The sequence below is a fragment of the Acipenser ruthenus genome, chromosome 15 (assembly GCF_902713425.1).
Source record: "Acipenser ruthenus chromosome 15, fAciRut3.2 maternal haplotype, whole genome shotgun sequence".
Lineage (NCBI taxonomy): Eukaryota > Metazoa > Chordata > Actinopteri > Acipenseriformes > Acipenseridae > Acipenser > Acipenser ruthenus.
The window spans coordinates 26,157,390-26,173,621 of NC_081203.1; the positions used below are offsets into that span (position 1 = coordinate 26,157,390).

Below are 16,232 nucleotides of genomic sequence, written 5' to 3' on the forward strand. Positions count from 1 at the left end.
TCAATGTTTGTAAAAAGCATGTGATACATGACAATAGTTTGCATAAACATCAATTACCTCAAGGAATATTGAGCTTTTTATACATATAAAGTATCACATGAAAAACACATGCAGCGCTCCCTTGTTATAAGGCGCTCCCTTGTTATACTTTATACAGCAGGTCCAGTCATAAGGCAGTATGGTAATGGATCCCATTTGCCCCATTATACCATTCCACTAGGCAGAAAACAAATAGCTGTTTTAACTATGGCTCCCAACTGCTGAGGTATAAGATTTTTTTTTTGTTTAAGATAAATCTAAAAATAATTACTAACTGCCAATGCAAAGCTGTATAAAAAAAAACAAGTCTGAGTGCAGGAGGGCCTGTCTTCTATCACCCTGCTGCAGCATGCAATATAACACTACACATATTGCAGTGCACACAAGGAAATGCTTACAGCCAGGGAATGTTTTATTTTATTTTATTTTGGTGCACTAACATGGTGGGATAGTGCAGCTTTAAGTTTCTACTGTTTTAGTTATTCACATTTCTTTGGAGCGTAATAATAATAATAATAATAATAATAATAATAATAATAATAATAATAATATTATAGTCTGCTGATTTGTTCCACGACTCAACAGAAGTTCCTTATGTAACAATGATTCTCTGTTATTAATGTACACATATCCAACTATGTTACTCAATTGCTAGACTTGACAGCAGAGAGTGGAATTGATACAAATGCTAGTTACCTGATCAGCTTCAGGTACCATTTATTTCTCTCTGCTACAGCACATTTGGAAAAAGGCAGTAGTGTGTAGAAGATTTAAAAAAATTCAGTTATATGGTCCACTTAACTCATTCACAAAGGAATGACATTAATCACAGTTCAATTTCGCAAGTAACAGTAATCTAGTATCTGCTTCACAAAGCAGCAGCTTTGAAAGATGAGCTTACATGGAAGACTGCATATATAATATCCACTGGTAGGGGGCACAATAATTGTCCATCATAGCCGATAATTAAAGAAAAAAGAAAAAACATAACCAACCTTTATTTTATTTTTATTTCTTGGAATTCATTTCTGCTTTTGAGTAGTGGATGAGGCTTCAGAGCATTGTATTAGACTACATTATACTAAACTGTCAACACTTTCTTTCTCCAATGTATTCATGCTAAACACAGTGATTTGCAATGCGAGAGCAACTGCAAGTGATCCGGAACATTATTTTAACACTTTGTTAATTTTGTTTGCAACTTGCTAAAACAGAAATAAGGCACAGACGAGAATCTAATTCAAATACATGGAAAGTGATTAACAAAATCTGACGATCTAAAAAGGTACTGCAAGTACCCGCTTATAGAATTTATTAATTCTGTGCAATAGAGGAAAAAAGGTTTCTAAAATTAATAGATGGCCAAACTGATGATTCCAAACAAAACTGACCCATACTGATGAACATGGCTGTAAATTCTAAGGCTGAGCTCAAACTTCACTGTGTTATTTAATTAAAATCAGACTTTTTCATTTTTTCTTTATTTAATTGAAATCTGACTTATTATTGAAATAAAATACATCACTTGAATACTATTAATGCCTTTAATTTTAAATTACCGGAATAATATTTTGTTATGAACATGTACTATGAATCGCAACAGTTTATAAAGTTGTGAAGAGCTTTGCTTAAAAAAAAAAAAAAAAAAAAACAATTACATGGTCAAACAAGATAAATTATGTTCATATAGTTTTATTTTGTTTTTATAAAAATGTCTCAATCCTAAAATTCCAGGTGATGCAAAACTTTTGTGTTTATTTTGTATTGCATTTTCATTAAGATATAACAATAACAATCAAAATGCAAAACCTTTGAACATAGCTGTAAATGTAACAGAGGACAAATTTAAAGCGTGCACTCTCGCTTTATATCCTTACCTATTGAGTCTTTTTCTTTTATAAAAAGGAAACATTGAGTCTTACCACTGACTCAGATTGGGGGGTAAACCTTCTTAACTCAGGTGTCAAAGTACAAAATTGATGAGATTATTTTGAAATATTATTTTATTTTGTATTGTGTGTTTTATATGAAAGTTAACATCTTGATGGTTATTTAAATAAAATAGGCAAAAAAGAAAAAAAAAGACGTGGCCTGCCAGGAATCAAGCCATTCCGGGCTTGATGTTTTCAGCGAAGGTTGTTCATTAATTTGCTCTGTATTTATGTTTAATCAATATTATTTAGCGAAGAGCATCTAAAACATCTGTACTTGTATTAGAGTATTTCCATTAAATCCCAAATGTGAAAGTAAGACCTTGCAACAAGACCAATACACTTGTCTTCCCTGTGTGTGACTGACGAGCATCTGGAGTTAGGTAAACAGGGACATCAAAGTAAATTTAAACATTACCGACATTTATTTTTGGCTATTACTTCACCTCTGCTAAGCCATGTGAAATTCTACTTTGAATGGCTCGAAAGTACAACTTAATTGTACTTCACTCTTGTGAGTCATATTTTGTATTAATAGTTTCTAGATATTGACAGGCAACAATAATTCAAAGTCCTAATAAGATCAAAGAGTTTGCTTAATTTTTTTTTTTTTTTTTTTGCTTTAGTGCACTTGAGATCACAAGATGATAGCTAACCTCATTTTCTCCTTCTGACTAGATCTGGCAAGGACTAGATCAGATATGGTCTGGTATAAAGATGATGTGCAAGGAAGACACATGAATGGATGGGGTAACTATATAGAGTGTCAGATTCATTGACAGCAGTAAAATTAAAGTGGACATTCTGTGTAACAATCTAGTGTCTCGACAATCGTGTGGTTTCTTCAAAACATTAGTGTCTCGATTATAATTATTAATTAGCCTAAATACAGAAGTCCACATATCCAGCAAGCGCCTTAAATGCTGGATAATCATATTACATCACACACACACACAATTTGCCATATATTAATTTCAATGAGCAATGTGACATCACTGCAGTAAACAAACTCTGCATGGCTGCAGTAGTGATTATCATTACAGTAGGCATTAGCATCACCTTGTCAAACGGGGTCTGCTCAGTAACCTAGTGTTCCAAATAATAAAATCTCACTAATATGACATTCTTCCCTTTATTATTGTTTTTACATTACTGGTGTTATTAAAATGGTTATTTCATGCAAGTCCTGTATTTAAAGTCAAACTCTGAATCTCTTTGAAAACCAAGTGCTAAATATTACAAAACAATATAGTATCATTGTGCAGTTTTCAACTAATCAATATCTCAAATAAGTTTGGGTGATTTTTTCTTGTAGCAAGAACAGTGTTCTCTGGTGTCTCAAGGTGTATAAAGAATCCTTACATGTGAACAGATCATCCCTCTCCTGAGCACCAAAGACTCAACATACTTCTATTCAGCAGTATCCTTCAAGTGATAATGAAAAGTAAAATTGATTTTATTTTTCTCCTTGTAAACAAAAGAAAAGCCTTTTCTCTGCTTCAGGGAGCATGTTTATTATGCCTCCATTCCTCCCATCTCCTCCTCCAGATAAGGCTAATCTCTGTTCAAATACAATAGTGATGAACGGTGTGGTTCTGCAAATCTCCCTGTTACTTGCTTATAGAACCACTGACAGCTTTGAGATTGCTGTGCAGGAACCTTTTCTCATTCAACAACCGCAGTGCAGATGCATGCCGATATACTGGAGCAGAATGTTAATCACTGTTGCACTCTGGAAACAATTGCCTTCTACTGTATATGTCAGTTACTGCCACAAAAGAACAGCACAGTTCCAAATTGCCTTAACCATCAAATCCCTTACAAGTACATGTGCAATTCTAGAGATTCAGTCTCACCAATACAATAACTATGGGACATTAAGATTATGTGCATTAATAATGAATTGTTTCATAAAGGAGAGCCATGGATTAAAGGAAAAAAGAACACTTTAAAAAAAGTAAGATCAGGAATTTTCAGTCTCAATGTTTGCCAACATACAAGATAGACAATTTAATTGACAAATTATATAAGAATACATCAGAAAAACTATTTGTAAATGTAATCGTTTTCTTTCAAATACTGGCATATATAATCTCAAAATCATTTGGTATAATAAATATGCCAGAATAGACATTTATCCTTTACATAATGTTTACTATTTTAACAAAAACATAAATTACTTACAGCAGAGCATATCAGCATTGGTATAAGAAAATCCAGGTGGAAAAGGGAAAAGAAGATTTCTCGCTTCTGTTCATGTTTTCATTCTGAAAAAAATATCTACCTGCTACTTCAGAATAACGTATTCTTATTTTAACAGCCAATGTTTACTTCAAGTTGTATACCATTCAGATCTAATTGTAACAAACATCACAGAATGAAACTTGGCAATAAAGTATTTGATTTCATTTTTTTTTTTTTTTAATTCATAACAGAGAAGCAGAGATCCCTATCAGATGCTATTATTTTTACACTGTTGGTATTAAATGGTATATATTACTGTGTGTGTGTATATATATATATATATATATATACACACATACACACACACACACAATTGTCGGTCGATTCACGCCAACCACACCCCTTAATAATGTAATGGAAGGTTAACCACTTACTCCATTTCATGAAAAACTATGGCTGCTCCCCTGGTTACATGTATGATTTAACATGATGCCATAGTGATACGATTCGTTATAGTGCTTTTTTTGTTTTATAAGGATGATGAAAGTCGCTGCTGATGTTAAAACAGTTTCACATGCATCTATTTTCTTTATTTCACATGCATCAAATAGTGAAATAAAGCTTTGAACAGAGATCTTACCTAGTTCTTTCCTGCCAGTCAGATGTTAGTTAAAAGAAGTAGTACTATATATTGTGAAAGCAGCAATACATTTAACCAATTTTATATGAAGGCATAGCAACAAAATAGCATGCAATAGCTGTCTGCAGCTGGATACTAATTAACTAACTGCTGTCAGAAGCTGTTTCTATTTTATAGAGCCACCAGTATTTACATGTAATTGAGGGTTAATTCATGGACCTTAAACATCCAATCTTCTGGGTTGCTACCTGGCAATGTAAAAATCATTGAAACGGACAACAATTACTAGTTTTTAAATACACAACAGTATGTTTATATTATATTTATATTAGAGCATTTGTGTTTTCAGACCTTATATACAACTAAAAGGGTTTACCAGTTCAAGTGTACATTTTGAAACACACATCCGAATTTCACCCGAACGTCAGATGGCACCACATCATCACAACAGCGGCTGCAGTTTTGCTTTTGAAGAAGCGAGTCGGTTTCTACCTCAGTAGGGGGCGGCTACAGATTTAGGGGCAGCTGTATGCATGAGGGTTATAACTAGCATTTAGACTTAGGATAATTAATTGTTTATCCAGCTGTTCTCAAAGGCGAACAAAAATAAAGTTTGGGGGGAGGTGATCTGCTGTCATCTGGCTGGAAAATGTAATGGTGATGTCAGATGCTGGTGAACAAGGAATGCTAATACTTCGCAGTTCTGCCAAAAGTAAACCTACCTTTTCAGCTTGCAATCTTCCAAACTGTTTATGATGTTTTGCAAACTGTAAAAAGATGGCTAAGGTTTTCCCTTATGAAGGAAATCTAAAACCCTTCCTCTTCCTGTGTCTCTACCTGTTCTCCAGCTGGCAACTGGTCACCTGTGGAAGGCATGGTGTAGATGGTAGGATGATACCATACCTGATTGGCTCTGGAGGTGGTCATGGGATCGGATGGAGAGGACTTGGTGGTAGTTGGGGAAGATGGCAATGTCTGGGAACAAAAGCAGTTCAGGAGCAAAATCACCAACCTTTACAAGCTTTATACTAAATAGTAAAAAAAATAAATAAATAAAATAATGAGTGCAGATTTTGTTTAAATCAACTGCAAAAATCTAGGAGAACAAAAAAGAATTGGTTTTCAAGACTAACAACGTTCCAGAATAGTCCAATTAATAACTGCCATTACTTTAACCGTAAAATAACTGATATTTTTAAGCAAGATATCACGATCACATTCATCAAAATATAAATCTTTATCCTGTACACTTCCTCTGCTGCATGGCCTTCAAGTTAATTTTATAGGTGAATCAAACCTTCCCAGGGATGTAAGGAATGATTGTGCAGTGTATGTTTGGTCTTTGCCGCTATAAGAAATTGTCATTGGCTTATTACATGTAAATGGCGATTAACCCTTTGCTTCCAAACCTCTACACAGCTATTCTGATATGAACACTGATGCATTATAGTTGTATACATTCATATATGATATACATTTAAGCATTTCACCACACCATTTATCCAGGACAAAAATCGGTAAAGGTTGTCTACAACGTCCAATGAAATGCAGTTGTATTGGGTACGGGAAGTTGCCCATTAAATTTGAGAGAGTTAAAGAATAACTGACTTTCTGCTGAATTGTCTGTATAAATGTGGACTTTTCTTCATTTTCAATTTCATGATGAGTCACATTTTATTCTGGGAACGGGGATACACTGCAAAGGTTTAGAACAGACACACGCATAGCTGATTTTCTCTGATGTACAGTACAACATTTATTTTATGGTAGTCATGAAATGTTACTGGCCATGTAAAGAAAAGATTACTTAGAAGCAGGGGTATTATTTGTATATGTCATTATACAAATTATCCCGAAGGCCATGGAGACATCTACTGTACGTAGAACTCGTTTGAGATTAAAAAGGAACACCACATTGTTGTGTTTAAAGTAAATCGTTACATGCATATAATTGGTCCACAAAAGACAAAACGAATTTGGTAGGAAGCCAAGGGTTAATCTTAAAATAAAGATCAAATATACCACCGAATGCAGCTTGGTTTGGCTCCAGATGTTTAAGATGATGAATAAAACACACATAAAGCCATGTATGCTGAAATGAATGACTTCTCAGAATGACTTCCTTAACAAAAGTACTTCAGCAACAAGTAGTACAAGTAAACAATGACAGTCATTACATATTAAAACCACATTGCAGTGACATCATCAAAAAGTACCTTGGCAGTTTTACTCTGCTTTTGCATTTTACCACTGACAATTTGAATACAAATACACCAATTTTGCAAAAAACAATTAACAGTGAGAAAACATAACATAATCTTTCCCCTAACAAATGTGGTAAAATATAAAATCCATGACACTACTACTTTTAAGGTAAAAAAAGAACAAAAAAAAAAAACAAAAAACACAAAAACTATAGCCGAAACATTCAAAATAGTTAAAAAAAATGTATAGGATTGATTACTCTTTATATTATTATTAGCATACAATTAACAAGTATATCAGATCACTTTTGTAAACCAAATTATACATCAAAGAAGTTTCATCTGGTAAAACAGTTAATTACATGTAATACCAACATAGACGAAATACCTAGAACAAGTTACAGACATACAGAGATATTGATAAATACATCTAAAGAAGAGACATCATGCCTATAATGCATTAACTGGTACCAGTTTTAAAGAAACTTACCAGCAAATTACAAACAGCTGCAAACATTTGACTAAATTAGCACCTGGTAATGACTAATGCAATATATCTAATTTCAATATCTGGCAGCTTATCTTTAAATGCACGGGTCACAGAAAATTATGATTGCTAAGCATAGCCAACCCTAAACACTTGCAATGCCCTAGTCTCATTTAAAAATCAGTATCATACATCATACTAGATTTATTCACACTAGACATAAAAACATCTGTGTTTTCTGTAACCTTGGAAACCTGTGTGTCAATAACAGTGTATTCATTTATTTTGCATACTATGAAATGCCATTTCTGCATCTAGTTAGCAGACGGAGAGCTGTTCTCTCACCTGTTTGATGCGATCTGGGTTAACGGTGGTCTGGGGCTGCAGGATGCTGACAGGCTCTGTCTTTGCTACATTCTGAGGCATTTCCCGAATCTTGTCGGCAATGAAGCCGTGGACTGCATTTAATGCTTCAACTGTTCCCTGGATCAGACATACCCGTTCCGTGGTACCTGCAGAGCCCATAAAACTGACGTAAGTACCTTTAAGGAAAAGTAAGCAAGGATAGTAAGGCAAAATCAAGACAATGATCATTGTTGTAACATTCAATGCTATCCAATTTAAAAAATTCTAGTAAATCAATTTCATCACTCTGTGTATTAACTACTGTATTACAATATCATGAATCATCATTAATTGCCCAATACTTTGCTTACTTTTTAAAGTAAATGATCATGAAAAAAGGGTAAAACAATAAATACATAAATAAACAGTAGAGTTCACTGGTTGCAGCATTATATTTGTTTTTCGTGATAAATGTTTTTTTTATTATTCTAAATTGTTACTTATTTTCTCACACATTGTACCTTGCTTAACCTTTGTGAATGAGTGGATACACTTTATAACTCAGCCTTGTATTGTTGTAGGACAAGGTTGTGAGAGCTTTGGTGATATTGTCCTGTCACTTTAAATTGTGTTTACATGTTAAAATACCAAAAATGTATTAGTATAGTATGATGAGTTTTGAAAAATATAAGCAAAGTATAGCCAAAAACTACCACAATTCAAAAACTGAATGTGTGAACTAATCACCCAGTACCATATAGGGTGACAACTGTGTTAACAAACATTTTAACCCCCTCAGTAATGCATTAAAAAGTAGTCCCTGAAACCCTGTGTCATTATTCAAGTTTACATTTTTTGTTTGTAAATATTATATTTATATATCAATTCTACTAATAAATCATGCTTGTTATAAAGTTTGTTTTGTAGAGGTTTCTTACAGTACATTAGTTACATAAAAATGATCTCCATTAATGACCAATGCCACTCATACCAGTTTAAATTGGGGTCTGCTTCCAATACACATCACAAATCAAATGCCTTCCATAATAATGGAAATATACAGTAGACTTCCTAGATGACACTATTTAAAATAAATAAAAACAAAAAGGTATGTAGGTACTGTAGTCCAAGATTAGTGTTACTCATAGTGTGAAACTAGTCCTTAGAAAACAGCTTGCTGCTTTAAATCTTATTTTTCAGTTACAATAGATTTAAATTGAAATTCAATAACAGTAACTGGAATGAATACCATTGTGGTTTTGTTTTTGCAAACCACGTTTAACTTTGTGTGGTTTCCCAGCTAAAATATTTAGTTGCATACATGTGCCTTGGGGAGTCCTTATAATGCAGTATTACTTATCTGCTAAATGATGAGAAGTGATATGGATTGATCACTGCAGCTAATGCAAATGTTTTTCTCCAGGTCAGGAGACAACACATTTAAACAAGCAGAGATTGAGTTACACTGTGCTGCAATCACAGCCTGTCTGACCTGGAAAGCAGCGACGGAGTGAAGCTGTGTGCCAACAAACTGCCACAAAGTTAACCTTGTAGGAGACGCAGCATATTCAAAACAAACAAAAAAAAACACAAATTTAAAAATCAATGTAAGATCCTTTTTAAACATTTCCATTAAAATGTTTAGTAAAATACTATGCTGTTTGAGGTTGTTATTTGTGTTTGTTTATGGCAGTATATCCACAGGTTCTGATACTGTCAATAATGACACCGTAGATAAGCTAATACATACTTAAAGTATGTAAAGACAGGCAGGCATTATGATACGCTCAATAGGTTTTTTTTTTTCTTTTGTAACACAATCAAGTAACAGTCCAATACATGGCAGTTTAACAGCTTTGCTAACAATAAATGAATAAATGAATAAATAAATAAATAAATAAATAAATAAATAAATCCACACACTGTTCTGTACTAATGCTGAGAAAAAAATAAATAAATCTTTACAGTAATCTCCCAATCATTACTTCTTTTTTGTTAAGTTGCTGATTAAATGTATTAAGTTGTGTTCAGTAAAAGGATTGTGGGAGGTTCTTACTCCCGACATCCTAACTACAATGATCTAAAAACAAACTATTTTTTTTTTTCTCCTTGGGTTTTTAAAAAGGTGTATTGCAACTGAAGTTGCTGTCTGTGACAGGTTAAACAATTATTAGGAAAAAGGCCAAACAGATGTCATGTACAATGACAAATCTAAAAAGCAAGTCCACATCCTCTGAGTGGAAATTATTATAATCTAAAAGGCTCTTTAAAAACTAAGGGCAGGCTCAAACAGCATGCAGATGTTTGCAGCACCACTCAACGCTTTTTATTCAGTCCTATTTGATTTCAATCTAGAATCTTACAATACTGTTTTTCTGAACTTGAAAAATAAGAATGGCTATGTACAAGAAAAGAATTCCGAATGCTTAATATACATGATCAGCAACTAATGGCAAGGAGAGTGAGCTTTTATGACTCGCCATCCCTGACAGTTCTCTAATTTACAGAGCTTTTAAGATCCATTAGTGTCTAAAGTAAACTGCTAGCTTGTTTTTCATTTTCATTTGTCTGACAGAAGAAACATCTCTTGCTTTTGTATGTGCACAGTAATTAAAGTGCAGAGAAATGTAATGTATGCTTCCATAAACTTTAATAGAGGCAAGAAAAAATACATGTATCTGAGGCTTCTGTAGATTTCATCCATAGCTTTCGCTCCTCAAAAAAACCTCAAAACCAGAATGCAAACTTATAATTAAAAGAAAATAGATGACAATCCCTTTCTTATCAACGCTGGAAAAGTACATCAAGTGTAACCCATGGTACATCTATTTGTAATTCTTGTAAATAAAAATAGCCTTAAATCTGGGGTATATGGTTGTAATTCCAGTCTGATTGCAAACCTTCAGAAGAAAGCAACAGTACAGTATTTACAGGAATACTATTCAGATCCTTTTTGGGCAAAAACATCTTTATATTTTGATGTTAAAAGTCACTTTATGAGCACATGAATACAGATGATGCAAGGTTCTGTATCCTTCTGCACTTCTGTTAGGTTTCCTAATCATCTTCAACACGACAAACACACGAGCAAATCATGTTTTGTTTTTTGTTTTGTTTTGTTTAAAACTACAGTGCTTACTAGATCACGTTATTAAAAGGGGAGCACACCCTCATCAAGCAGCTGTGGCAGGTCAAGCGAAGATCTGAATCAAAGAGAACTAGCCAAATTATATTATTTTAATGAAGTTCGAGTGCAAGTTTCAACAATTTAGAACCTGCATCCTAATATGAAAACACATTGGGTGACTGTTGTACTATGCCAGAATAGCCAATAAGCCACAGCATTACAGTACATGACTGGCTTGGGGTACTAACCTAAGCGATTGTGTGGCACATCAACTAAACAATTGATACTCCTTACAAATCAGGATATTCGGTTTCTAATTGCAAAGCACATTGGGAAATATTAGGGTACAGTACTATCAAAAGCTATGTCTGGCACATTTCATTTGACAAACACATCCTTGTTCTTCTCTCAAGTTGTTTCCTTCAAACAAAGGAAGACAGAAAGGCCAAGAGAGAGATAGAAATGAGCAAGGGGGCTAAAACCAATTCCAAAAAGGTTTTCCAATATTATAACAGCAAAAGAACATTCAAGGAAGAAGTAAAACTTCTAAGGAGATACAAATGGCAAAATCATAGACAAAGAGAAACAAATAGCAAATATATTAAATGATTACTTTTCACAAGTTTTTACAAAGGAGGATATGGACAACATGCTCCACATGTCGACCTATTCCTCTCCAGTTTTAAATGACTTTAGCTCTTAAAATAAACAAATCCCCTGGGCTGGATGAGATCCTCCCAATAGTATTCAAAGACATTAAAGAAGTTATTTACAAACCGCTAACCAAGATCATGCAACAGTCTCGAGACAGGGGTTGTACTGACAGACTGGAGAATTGCAAATGTAATACGGATCCACAAAGGGGAGACAAAATGGAACCAGGTAACTACAGACCAATAAGCCTGACTTCTATCATATGTAAATTATAATAAGATCCAAAATGGAAAATGACCTATATGGTAACAGTATCCTGGGAGACAGTCAGCATAGTTTTAGGAAAGGGAGATCGTGTCTAACTAACCTGCTTGATTTTTTTGAGGATGCAACGTCGACAATGAATAATTGCAAAGCATATGACATGGTTTATTTAGATTTCCAGAAAGCTTTTGACAAAGTCCCACATAAAAGATGAATTCTCAAACTGAATGCAGTAGAGATCCAAGAAAATGCATGCACATGGATTAGGGAGTGGTTAACATGTAGAAAACAGAAAGTATGGATTAGAGGAGAAACCTCAAAATGGAGAGAGGTAACCACTGGAGTACCACAGGGATCAGTATTAGGTCATCTGCTCTTCCTAATCTACATTAATGACTTAGATTCTGGTATAGTAAGCAAACTTGTTAAATTTGCAGACAACACAAAAATAGGAGGAGTGGCAAACACTGTTGCAGCAGCAAAGGTCATTCAAAATGCTCTAGAGAGCATTCAGAACTGGGCAGACACAAAACATATTACATTTAATATAGAAAAGTGTAAGGTACTGCACACAGGCAGTACAAATATGCATTATAAATACCATATGGGAGATACTGAAATTGAAGAAGGAATCTAGAAAGAAGAGCAAAGAAGAGCAACCAGAATTATTCCGGGGTTAAAAGGCATGTCATATGAAGACTAAAATGGCTAAAATAATTGAATTGATTCAGTCTTGAACAAAGACGACTACGTGGCGAACTGATTCAAGCATTCAAAATTGAGAGATATATGGACAATGAAATTGACCTGAAAAAATAAACAAGGACCAGGGGTCACAAATGGAGATTAGATAAAGGGGCATTCAGAACAGAAAATAGGAGGCACGTTTTAACACAGAGAATTGTGGGAGTCTGGAACCAACTCCTCAGTGATGTTGTTGAAGCTGACACCCTGGGATCCTTCAAGAAACTGCTTGATGAGATTCTGGGATCAATAAGCTACTAACAACCAAAACGAGCAAGATAGGCCAAATGGTCTCCTCTCGTTTGTAAAGTTTCTTATGTTCTTATGTTCACAAAAGAGTATGCCTACTGTAGTACTTAATGCTGTACTGCATACAGAACTAATCTGACCTTACATTTGACAAACTAGAACATAAAACAGAATATCAAATGCACAGATAACGTGCTTTACATATTCTGTAATAGACACAATGTAGTGAAGATGATGAGAAAGAACAGAAATCACTGGATACCAAAAAAGTAAATCCCAGAAGACTTGTGTAGTGTCAGGCCATCAACTACACAATAAACTGTTTGGTATGCCAAGTAAGCAGAAGAAATAGGCTCTAAACCACATCCTAGCATGTACTTTTATATACTCCAGTATGCAACCCAATAATTTACCATGTGCAGATAGTTATCCCTATGTGTTAACACTAATAACATTAGTATTTAATTGAATTCCTTTAAGGAGACAAGCCCCCCCCCCCCCCCCCCCCAGTAACCATCATATACAGAGGTCAATCTCTGCAATTCATCTGGCAATGATTGTTAATATACTGTTTTGTGATAAGTTCCACATGACCCATAACAGATGTGTTCTCCTGATGTGCAAGAAAGCCAATATATTAAACTGATTTAACTCATTCAGCCCGGCAACATGGATTTAGAATGTTAAAGTTGCTGCCAATACCATTTCAATGGATTTCCCGGTTAAAAAGTATAGTGTAATGCTGAGCACATACTGTTTACCTCAATATATCTAAAGATAAAGCAAACTACAAACTACATATAAACCACAAATTGAAAAGTTGTTGAGCACAGATAGCCCTTTTCAATGGTGGCTAAAGTGGATAAATCTACAGCTAACTTCTTTACAGGTTTAATGTAAGCATGAAAAATAAATCAGAAATAAAAAAAACTAAGGGCTCTGTACACACATGATCATCCCTCATTTATCGTTGAATCCTTGTGGAATATATGAAACACCAGTGGGGAAGTCACTCAGCTTAAGACATATTTTTAAACGATATCCTATTATTATGGATATATATTAGACAAAATGTGTATTCGATGTTCGCAGAAACAACTTTTTTGGCTGCACATGCCGATTATGTCTACAACCCCCCCCACCACCACACCTCAATGTAAAACTGCCCATTATCAAATGTAACAATTGTGATGCTGTGATAATGGTGGCATGGGAGTGTGTTATTGATTGTTGTGCTAAAATTGTGCCATAACTGAAACAATTAATGGACTTGCCAGCATTATCACAAATTATTTTCATAGTATTTAAAACATTATACTGTACTGTAGCTATAGTATGTGGATCTCGTATCTGCACAAGTAGCATTTGCCAAATCTAAAACCATGAAAACACTAACAGATCTTGCAAATTTTCAGCTACATTACATCACAAGGCTGCTATAATTTCAAATTCAATCTCGCTCAAAGTAAGTCAAGCAAGAAGAGTTTTAAAAACCTAAAACAAGAATGGAATCTTGGCTATCGCCGGTCATGTAAAATCCCACAGAATGCTGAAAGCAGGAATTCCTGTGTACAAAGTACATTAAAAGGAACATTAACAGGCTGCTACTGAATTTGTTGAAACAAATTATGCTGACTGATACATCTATGGGACTTAATAATTCTAAAGTTAAAGCACTGGAAAGAAAGTCATTTTGTGGCTTACCTAACTCGTTGGTGAATTAGTCTAGGAATTAACAGCTCAAGCAATCTGGATGTTTATGTGGAGATACAGCATGTACCACCTGCATTAAATTAGTTTAACCAAATATCCATTAGTAATGGCTTCTGTTGCTGCTAAATAATAACATAGAAATTCACCAACATGTGGCAAAGACATACAGCAGATAAACGATACTGTAGCTGACTGGTTTTACCTATAAAACTGCAGGTTTTGTCATGCAGCATTGAAGGAATAAAACAATAAAATCACACATAACAAAACATGGCAAATTGGCCAGTCTCGGATCCAATCTTCTCAATTTCAGTTTGTTTCTTCAGACAGTACATCTACTGTACTGCACCCTGGCAGAGGATGTATGGTAGTTTCATGCAATAAAAACAGGCTCAAATGGTCAATTTGAATATTTTGGACTCCTAAACTGTCAAATAAAAATCAATAAGCAAATAGTTTTAAATAAGCAATCTGTTACTGTATGTTGTTTTTTTCGAATGATAAATCAGTGTCAACAACTTTAAAAATAATATATGTAGCGTTTCAAAAGTGTGTTCTCTTCTTGCTGTCAAGGAGGTTTAGTTCAGTGACTATGTTTCTTATGCTCAGGTTCATTTCTTATCCAACTTCCAGATGGCTTCCATCCGTTGGGTGTAAATGAAGCCAAACTATTAAAAGCATAAAGCACTTTAAGCTAGCTGGGATGCAGATTCTTAAATGCAACAATGAATCAAAAAATAAATACTCCCTGAATACTGTAAAAAAAAAATTATATATATATATATATATACATACATATGCATTCCATCACATCTTATTGACTTTTCACAGGCAACTGTATATCATCCAGCAAAAACAACAAAGGAATAAATCGGAACAGACTCAAGGTCAGGAAAGCCCTAGGATGTGCCATCATCTGAGAAACCATACTATACACCTTACATACAGCCTTACATACAGCTCAGTATATTAGGAGATGACTTAGGAAATAATCCAGAGTGATTCATTATACAAGATCATTTGATAAACTAAGCATGCATAGAGAGGCATTAATAGGTTGGTCAAATATACAGGATGACCACTATATTCTCACCCTTTTTCCTTAAACCTGGTCCTGAGCAAATAGTAACATTCCAGAGATAATCGGCAACTTTGCGTCTTGTGGTTTACAAAGACACAACCACTGCGACTCCCATTACAGGGTCAGATTGATGCTGACAAGTAGGTCATGGCCTCCATTCTCTGGAAAAATAAACCAAAAGGATGAATGCGTTACCATATTAAAAATGCCAGAGCGCTAAATTAATACCCAGGATGCAGTTTTGAATGTATTCTTGCAAGGATTTAAATTTAGAAGTAAAACTAATAAACATTTAATACTTCTGTAAAATTCAGATTCTTAGTACACTCAATAACTTTTGCCAAAAAAGGTCCTTATAAGCTTAGTCACAAAAGGACACTCACTTCTGTAGATATATATGCAAAACTAAAGAGTAACACGTGTGTACATCTTCATCCACTGTATCCCAGGTGGTGTTCTTAATTGCTCAAAATTAGCCAGCAGCAATTGGATCCTAAGAATAGACGGATTTTATTACTAGTTTTAAAAAATATTTTTAGTGATGCAAAAAACACGTTTATTGACATGTAT

General features: G+C 34.3%; 1 protein-coding gene across 6 annotated transcripts in view; it reads right to left on the minus strand.

Moving 5' to 3' along the window:
* Positions 1-16,232, minus strand: part of LOC117422131 (RNA-binding protein Nova-1-like) — a 71,077-nt gene that overhangs the window by 17,075 nt on the left and 37,770 nt on the right. For 2 of the 6 annotated variants that reach the window (XM_058987632.1, XM_058987635.1), the window contains exons 3-4: positions 7,831-8,027; positions 5,698-5,769 (exon numbers count right to left, since the gene is read on the minus strand). In XM_058987632.1, the coding sequence (XP_058843615.1) occupies positions 5,698-5,769; positions 7,831-8,027 (269 nt within the window). Of the gene's footprint in view, positions 1-5,697; positions 5,770-7,830; positions 8,028-15,674; positions 15,824-16,232 lie in introns of all 6 variants that reach the window. The other 4 variants (XM_058987637.1, XM_058987633.1, XM_058987636.1 and 1 more) reach the window with 4 other exon arrangements.